This window comes from Arachis stenosperma, chromosome 1, assembly GCF_014773155.1.
Source record: "Arachis stenosperma cultivar V10309 chromosome 1, arast.V10309.gnm1.PFL2, whole genome shotgun sequence".
Classification (NCBI taxonomy): domain Eukaryota; kingdom Viridiplantae; phylum Streptophyta; class Magnoliopsida; order Fabales; family Fabaceae; genus Arachis; species Arachis stenosperma.
Window position 1 is genome coordinate 75,621,191 of NC_080377.1, and position 9,836 is coordinate 75,631,026.

The following is a 9,836-nucleotide window of genomic DNA, read 5'->3' on the forward strand; positions in this document are numbered from 1 at the left end:
TTTTAATATTATGATGTTAGAATTGAAATTATTTGGAAACTTGCATGACATCTATCTAGTTTGTGAGAAGCTTCGGCAGCCAGTCAGCCATCAAAAAACAAGAAAAGAAAAATAAATACCGCTGATATTAGAATTGAAAGTTGAAGTGTGTAACACGAACCAATAAGTAATCTACTTGACCACCTAATAGTATATTTGTGGGAGAAGTTGATTCCGTCAAATAGATGAGAACCCAACCACTGTACACATTGAAAGATCAGTTTTCAGTTTAGTTTTATATACCATAAATCTATTATACTGAGATGACCATTTATAGATTGATTGGTCCATCATACCTTTAAAGTTTTCTTTTTGTAGATTCTTTTAGTTAATCTCATGTATATCATCAACTTGCTGGTCAAAGGTCCATCTCAATCTCATTCAATATGCCACTTTCCGATTAATATTTCCATCCAACTTGGGCCCTGAGCCAAGAATTTCTTTCACCAATATGTAGCAGTTTTCACACCAGCAAGTGGTGATGGAAATAATCAACAACAATATGGACGTTTTAGTTTAGTTAGCTAATTATATCATTATTATTTGCACTCCATAAGATCTCATCATCAAATAAGGGAAATAAGTTTATCAATGAATGTTTTATTGTTATTTTAATTTGTCGTTTAGAGGTAGTCAACTGAAAATAAAATTTAAATTGTGGATTCGATTAGTATTTAAACGCCGTGGTTGATTTGATTTTACATGATAACCATTTTCCACAAAAATACAAAAGAAGGTCGTTAAAAGCTTAGAATTGTAGAATACTAGAATTTGTTTGATGAGCATAGTGGAGCCAATATCCGAAAGCAACACAAATTAGAGAGCTTGAAAAGGTCCAGAAATGTTCAATCAAATAAAATTGGATGTTAAATCTTTTTCAAGAAAGTGACAAGGCTTTAAGCCTTAAGGGGTTCGTTCGGTTGTCGGTTCGAGATACTATAACTTATTTTTCGAGTGGTATGTTTGATATACACACAACTAAAAAAAAAGATAATTCAAAATTAAAATTGAAGTTAGTGACAGACTATATTCATCTTTAAAAATTATCCTCTTATTAGGTGTGAGTAAGCCTATGAATTTTTTTCCCTTTTTTTTTTTCAACATTTACAGATTTAAAGATTTGAAATGGTATGAAACTTTGAATAGATTGAGAAGAAATTGCAGAGATGTGGATGAATTTGTGCACAGGTCTTAGCTACATACAAGACTAATTAGCTTGTGATGCAAGCAATCATAATTAACTAACTAACGAATTGCTATAAATACAGTAACTAACTAACTGAAACTTCAACAAACTAAACTGACAATTGACAAACTATATTAGGTGGCACCCGCTACCAGTCAGGATAATATGAAATTCGTTCATTCCCTTCCCCAGCTTAAAATGAAGTGAAAAGGATAGACATGGGATTAATAATTGTGTTCTTTGATTCATAATTGTAGCCTGATTACACTGCATAATTCTTTCGGCCCTTAGTTCTTGCAGTATATAAATATTCAATTCATAAGAACATAGATGAAGGTGTACATGTATGTAGAGTCTATAGAGGCTACACAATTTTAAGTGGCTAAAGTGGTTGGTTCACATCCATCATGTACACATGCCAATACATCTTTGTAATCCCTTGAAATGGTGAAAGAATCATAGACGTTGCCATCACTGCTTTTCTTGTACTCAAATAAGAGAGAAGAATGGTTGAATGCGGTCAACTTGACAAAGCCAAAGTCATAGTCTCTGTAAAGACTCCACTTTGGTGTTACTTGGCTGAAATTCGACAAGTGGCTTCCTGCTCCTCCAACAACAACATGAATTGTTCCGTTCACCGTGCCTGAATACTGTGACCTTTCTTTGTTCACACATTGGTTCTGCATATGTTTTGTTACAAAATTAATGATCTTATTTAAAATTTAATTGCACTATTTTTTAACTTATACAATATATGCTCATTTCGTTTGAGAATATGCTTGTTTGCGCGCCACTAAATCCATAAAAAAAATATATATATATTTTCAATGAAAAAAGATCTTTTATTTTTAAGTGTGTTTGACAAATTTTTAATAATAAAAGTAAAAAATTAAAAAAAAAAACATTTTTTAAGAGCTTACAATTTACATTTTTTTTAAAAGATCTTTTTTTTTAAAAAAAAGATATTTTTATATAATAAACAAATAAAAAAATACTTTTATCTTATTTTATCCAAACATATTGATAAAAAAAATTTTTTTTACATGAGATATCCAAATATAAAATCACTTCTACTTTTATAAAATTTTTTTTAAAAAAATATCATTTAAAAAAAATCTTTGTCGTGCTGAGTCTCTTTTCTTTTTTTTTTTTTTTTGGTACTTACTCTAAATCTCTGCATCTTTTCAATTCATCACCTAAATTTAAATAAAACGAGGGCATAGTTGGCTATTATTGTGTTTACCTGATAAATGGGGCATGTCCTTTCATAGTTATGGACATGGCCATAAAATGCAATATCCACTTTATATCTCTGCCAAAGTTTCTGCAAACTTTCCCTTCCCATTGGCTCTTCAAATGAACCCTCCAATCCATAATAAAAATCAGACGAATATCCAAGCACTCTATGTGCAGCAAAGATCAACCATGGTTGCTTCTGTCTGTCCACTGTTGCGAGACAATGCTCAATGAATTTGTATTGTTCTGTTCCTTCTCTCCAATCATGTTCAGTGTCCCCTATGCAGAAGCGAAACATGCCATAATCCGTTGAATACCTGTGTATTCAGAATGTTATTTATTATTATATATACTAATTGTATTTAAAAATTATAATATACTATTGCTTTTATTTTCACTGTCATTTTCTGATACGTCTTTGGATCCGTTGATTTGTGTAAAAAGTGATAGAATAAGATGAAACGATGAGAGAGTGCGAAAAAACACTCACTATTGCTGTGTATCATTATAAACTTTTTGTACTTTTGTTGAATTAAGCATGTTTGATGATACAAACATTAATGTCATGAATAATTTAAGAGTAATATCTATCATTTTTGAATTTAAACTCAAGTCAATTTAACCTCTTCCTGCATTAGATTTGATGCTAATGTGTTCATTTCTTACAGCTATCTTCAATGTTGAAGTTAAAATTATTTGGAGAACTAAAATAGACTCAAACGGTAAGCCCTTCATGCTTCATTTGGTTCCGTTGGTTTAACCAAGTTGAATTTTGATTGAACTAAATAATAGATACTCTATGTTTAATAGATACTCTATGTGTTCCCTTTTATCTATCACCATCACTTTTTAATATATCTATAGACAAAAATAACAACTTTTTACAATTGACAGCATAAATAATTATCCAACAGAATAGATGTGATTGCAAGATTGTATCAGATGTTTTAAGCAGTGCCATCATATATATAATAATAAAACTAAATGAACAGCACTAAGATTTTCATAAAACAGCATGTACCAGAACTTTTCTCTGTTTTCTGCTGGGACATAAAACATGGTCTGAGCCAAAACTCCACATTCACCACCTGAATCTGTAGTATTATAAAAGGATCCCGTGTTGGGCCAATCACGCTCATGATTACCACTGCATCATGATCACACAATTACGAATTCTAATACATCAATACAAAAGTAATTGAAAAATATTGTTCTTATAACATAGGACAAACCTACCTGCCAATCATATATGGCACTTTTGATGCAATTGGTTCCACTTGAGCAGTGAATTGGTCCCATTGTGAGATGTATCCATTTGCATAAGTCATGTCTCCAATGTGGAAAACAATGTCAATGTTTTCTAAATCCTTGATGAGCTGGTCTGTTGTGTTGAGTGAACCAGGTTGATAGTTGTTATACTCGTTTGAACCGTCACGTTCAGCCTGCAAACTTATTGGATCAGAAGTAAATCTTTTTCAGCCCTCGTCCTCTTGAAAGTTTGTCATTTTAGCCTAACTAAGATTCTAAAGAAAGTTTAGATAAGTTCGGTGTAGGTGTTGATCATTCTATTAAGATCAGAACAAAGATACAAGCCCGACTAGCACTTCCAAATTTTTCGCAACATAAGATAGGATAAAAAAATGGTTTAACATTACCTTGCCCATGTCACCAAATATGATTACACGTTGGAGTGAGTTCTGTCCAGGATAAGGTGATGACTTGAATGAATATTGCTTGCTCCAAATTTCTGAACCATTAGACAAAAGATGCCCCAATCGGTATGTGTACCTGAAGAAAATATATTTGAAAGAAAGAAATTATGAAACAAAGTCTGCCAGTTACTCAGTTTGCTATCAAAATACATGGATATCAATAACCATACACTTTATTTGGCCACAGTTCTTTAAGAAAACTTGTGTGGATGAACCCGGGATCACGCCAACCTACAGTGCTTGCTGGTGAACCTGCAGAGTGGCAAAGGAAGAACATGGTTTCAAATAATTAGTGATCTTGAATATTGATGATAGCCAGGATTCATAAGGTAACAGGGATTATGCATGTGTTTATATCTGATTAAACCTAAAATCGTTAGTTTTCTCACCAACGGCTCAAATGCGAACCTAATCGAAGTTCTTGCATATTTGCCAAGCAGAAATTTAAGTTATGAGTAAGGTTAAATAAAGTTATAATTCAAGAGTATTATTTCTGCCATAGAAAAGTTAATTTAGCCAATTGAATGAAGCATACCACACATGGCGTTGCGACCAAATGTCAATGTTCCAGCAGGAGATTGCACTGGAGTCTTTCCCTTAATACTCCACTCAACAAATGGTGTAGCTTCACTTATGTCATATCCACTTGTCCATGTAACTGTCATCTGCATAAATCACTGTATATTTCATCTTTTCATAGATGTGTGTTCAAAATTTACTAAACTTTATAGATCAAGTGTCTAAGGAGTAGGGTACTGAATTTTATCAAGTTGATTCATATAAAGGGTATGTATCACACTATCACTCGCTATGCTCAACTAAATTGTTATGGCTTGTGATAAATATCTTAAGACATAAGAAATAAACTTACTTCATCCCAAGACTTCCCTTGAGCAATGCGCGGATACAGAGGTGCCTTAGGATTCACAAATGATATGAAATTGGAGACTGTAACAAGTTTAGGCTGCAATGATCAATCAATTACAATTAATTAACGGCTAGCAATTTCATAAAATAAAAATCATATACATATTCTGAATCAAGATAATACTGAGCTGTTTTTGTAAACAGCAAATGCTAGATCAAAGTTTCTAAGGTAACACTCAATATTATTAGAAGACAACAAATACAAGAACAGCTGCAATAGTCATGGACATACATTCAATAGTCCGCCAGAAAATAGCGCGAAGGAAAAGTCGGCACGCTGGTTGATCAATTGGAACTTCAAAGAAGCCTTTCCTGTCTTTGTATACATTGAATTGGAGTAATTCACAAATTTGTACTGGAACAAACATTCAAAACGATAACATCAGCAGGGTACCACTTTGAAGTAGTTAACCACTTAACCTTAATACAATCTAGCAAGAGTACAAGTTAATCATAAAGAGATTAATGAATAACATACTAACCTTTATTGGTGCTGAGCATATGTATGGAGTATCTTCTTTTGGATCATTAACCGGTGGACATGTCGATGAGCTGCAATTAACAAAATAACAATAATAATTAAAAAATACACTAGAATGTCACGGTGACAAATAAAGCCGAATAAATAGAGTATTTGATTCATTTTCGGTTAATGCAGGTGATTGCTTGTTAAAGCATCCCATCTAGTGTTGAGTTCTATGCAATACTGAATTTACGTTGAATATGAGGAACAGAGTAAGAACATTACTTGAACTTTGCAGGAGAGAAAACTCCAACCCAATCATCTGCAGATGGGTCAGGGTGATAAACATTCACAGTCACCCATTGGGTATCTTCACCCTGAAATCAAATATGTGAAAAGCACATGAATTGAATGCTGCACACAAGATAAATATGTTTTTGAACATCCGAACTCTTCATAAAAATGTGTCAACACTTATTTACTAGAATCTTGGTGTGGTCCCCACTTAAGCAGCCTAACTCTTACTTTTCATGTTTAAATTAGTTATCAATAAACACTTGCTTTTAGACGTGCAGTCCAAAATCACAATAGTGTCATCGTGGCGCCCTCTGGAACGGCATTAGAACAGAAATTGCAACAGCATCAGTACCATTAATTTTGTCTCTGGCGGAAATTAAAACTAACCTAACCATCTGCAATTTAAAACGGTTGAAAACAAACCAAGGTAGAGCTAGAACTTGTCTGAATCAAACATGGTCAACTTCTCTGGATAGATACAAGATCAAAATCAGAACAGAAGGAGCATGTTGATGGTGATATATACCTTTGTGCCAAGAAGATAAGGGGAGGCTGCAATGGAGGCGTTACTGTGGAGCGAAACAACAGCCTTATGGATTGCAATCTTGGCGAGTGGTTGTTCCCCGAAGCCATGAAAGTGAGCCAAAGCGATGCTCAAGTTGATAAGCAACGAAACAAGAAGAATCATACTGCCTCTAAGGATCAAAACAATTACACCATGACCATCGTATAATACCTCCATATATATGAATATATTATTGGGTTTTAGTTGCACATGCAATTTTTGTGAAACCAAGGGAGAATCAGATAAGCATAATAATTGAACATTGGAAATATGTATATATATATATCAATGTGCATATGAAAAAAACTATATTATTGTTGACTTTCTTATGATTTACTAGCGTGCTTACTGTTTCTGTGTTTCGCACTCAACACAAGGATATTCAAACGGCATAGCAGTGGAAACAAGAAAGAGCAAGTGAGAGGGTTTTAATTAATAATAAGACTATGAAAAAATAAGAAAAGGTAGGAGGAAGAAATTTTTATTGTTATGTTGTAGTTGTCAGAGACAACAATGCTGCTTATTTATACTAATTACTAAACTGATTTTAAATTTTAAAATAAGCTAAAATAATCTGATTCTTTTAGAAAAAAATAAGTATAACTAGCTTAAAAAAATAAGATAATAAATTTTATTTAAAAAAAATAAAATAACAAATAAAAATAAAATAAAAATTTAATAATTAATTTATTTTTATTCATAAAAAAATATTCATATATATTGAAGTAATGAGTGGACTTGAAGTAGCAGTAGGGAAGACTCAAAAGATGTATGCAATTTGTTAAATGCATCTTCCACCTACCTACCAAGCCTTCAACTCTCTCTAGTCCGTTCAAATATTTGAAAATTCATCGTTAATAGATTATAATTATACCTAAGTATTTCACTAGCTTGGCTTTTTGCTTACACAACAATTGAGAAGTTATTAATTATTATTGTTATCATTATTTTCACTTTAGGAAGGAATTAGCCCTCCAATTGTTGCGATTAACAGACTTTATTAATAAAAAATTCTCTTAGAATTCTGATGGTGATTAATGATTATCTTCATGAGAGCGAAGGTTCTTTTTCTCATCACACGCAGCATCTTCTCAACACAAAGTGTACAGACTGAGGAATATACTAAGGATATTCTCAATCCAGCGGTGTACTCGAGATCCCTGTATAAACATAAGTTGAATAGTTTGTCTTTTAATATATTCATAGTCTTGTATATATTTTACGATTTGCAAATGAAAAAGATTGAACAAAATACAAATTGTGGTTTGAATTCTAATGTGTAGAGCGAAATTTATTCCTCTTATAAATACCATCTTTACGTATTATTAGCACGAATTTCGACCTATAAAAAGGTTTGATCAGAAGTCATAGGAGGTCGAAAGTGTCGCATGGATGGTTTAGCTGTAGAGAAATTCTTCTTCGATTATAGATCAAAAGTCTAATAATGTGAGGGGTCGAGAAAATAGGGTGGAAACTAGAAAAATGCCATGTAATAAATATGACACGTCAGAACATGAGATTTGAAGGACTAGGCAAGATAGAATGTGGAGAATTATCATGAGAATCCTTTAGACAAGGTCGTGGTCTGAGGAAAAAAAAGGAGGAATCAAGTCGTGGTCAAAGATTATTCAGGAGCTAATCCATCCTTGTGATGTATAAATATGAGGAATTCCAAAGATTTAGGAGGACTTCAATCAAAAATACTACATGACTAGATCATCACGTAAACTCATAAAATTTCCGGTCTCCGAAAGGTAAAGGAAGAATATGGAGTACAAGTGCATGTGAGCGTTAGAAGTCAATTTTTAATTTATTTTCTTTTGTTTATTTGATTATTTTCTTTAATTTCTTTGTATTTTTGTTGTTATTCTACTTTCATTTAAATTTTTACACTTTTTATTTGTTGAGTTTTTCTTTATTTAAGTAATTTAGTCATTTACTTCCTTTATCATAAATCTGCCACTAGTAATTTCGACACTATTACTAAGTAATTCTTGGTTCGAGCTCACTCTTTTTCAGAGAAGTCGCATCTGCTCCCCAAACTGAGATCTTGATACAAACTCGATTGGACACCTATCGAATCATACCAAAAAATTGAGTGAAACACGTACATCAAAATTTATATTGTCAATGAAAAAATCATAAAAATATATAGAATCATAACCACACAAATAAATAATTATATTGATTATAAAAATAGAACAAAATTTGTAGAATTTTAAAGTATTAAGAACTACAACGATTCTTCACAAAGGTGTGAAGAATTTAACAACAAATTGAGAATGAAAATAATGAAATAAAGAAAAATAAACGAAGTCTTGCAATGAACATAAGTTATGAAACTATAAATGATAAAAAACTAAAAATAGAAGGAAAGCTACAGAATTTAACTCGAAACAGAGTCAGAAAATCTCTAGAATGTGCGTGTGTGTGTGAGTTTGAGGGATTAAATTATGGCGGAAATCACTTCATCCTTATTAATTATGGCAGAAATCACTTCATCCTTATTAATTATGGCTTATACCTTGTAATTTTATGGGATTAAACCCTTTATTGAATATGTCATTCCTTCAATAACCAGAATAAACGATAGTAACACTAGAGAGGACCTACGCTGAATTCATCATTGGAAAAGGAAACTCCATTTGATGCATATGGTTATTGAACTCTATCAATTGTAATTCACTTATCTTGGATAATGGGCATTCTGTGAATGTCATTCGTGCTATTATCAATGTTGGAAGCGCACATCAAAGCTTCTCTAGAACTAGAAACTTAGTTCCAGTTGAGCCTAACATTTTAAATTTCAAAGAAAGTGGTGAGAAAAATGAAACCACTTTGAAGAATCGTCCTTTCAAATAAACTTGGTTGGAAACTCAGCATAAGTCAGACTTTGAGCATAGGGACAAGACATGTTCGCCGCCATCCATCCCAAAAACATGGACTTATGAGATATTGCTCTTTCGACGATATCATTCACATTAGAAGTTTTACCATAAACCACAAGTTGCTCATCCTCCAAATGGAATGGAAGTCTAATCACAAATGGTTCTTTCTCTTGGATTTCGTATCCAAATAGATGCCAGACTGCCTCACATGCCAAAATGTACCTACAATCGTAGTAATTCCTAATTTCGTCAACAACTTGTGTGGCTTCTGACGGATCACCAGCATTGTATAGAGTAGCTGTTACGCGGTCATTACCCTTGTGTACATACTTAAACAGATACTTAATAGAACTTGTTTGGCATGTGTATTCCACATTTATGTGGCACCCGAACTTGAGCAACAATTCTAGATTATACGAAACAATGAACTTATTGTCTAGTACACATTCCATTTTCTTTACTGTTCGTGTGGAAGCCCTCTCTTTTGAAACTCTACAGTGCAAACGTCTGAAAATTGAAAAAG

General features: G+C 32.7%; 1 protein-coding gene across 2 annotated transcripts; it reads right to left on the reverse strand.

Annotated features, from left to right (window-relative positions):
• Positions 1-1,386: 1,386 nt before the first annotated feature.
• LOC130969359 (probable inactive purple acid phosphatase 27) lies at positions 1,387-6,927 on the reverse strand. Of its 2 annotated transcripts, XM_057895047.1 has the most exons (13): positions 6,775-6,927; positions 6,387-6,555; positions 5,849-5,940; positions 5,583-5,652; positions 5,333-5,455; positions 5,045-5,137; positions 4,709-4,838; positions 4,344-4,425; positions 4,117-4,249; positions 3,698-3,903; positions 3,483-3,608; positions 2,469-2,778; positions 1,387-1,905 (listed from the first exon to the last, which is right to left on the reverse strand). In XM_057895047.1, exons 1-13 carry the CDS (start codon positions 6,816-6,818, stop codon positions 1,600-1,602), a joined length of 1,884 nt encoding a protein of 627 aa, XP_057751030.1. In that variant the 5' UTR covers positions 6,819-6,927; the 3' UTR covers positions 1,387-1,599. The 2 variants fall into 2 exon arrangements, with proteins under 2 accessions (XP_057751030.1, XP_057751022.1); XM_057895039.1 differs by having other exon boundaries at positions 6,387-6,912.
• Between the last annotated feature and the right edge of the window lie 2,909 nt (positions 6,928-9,836).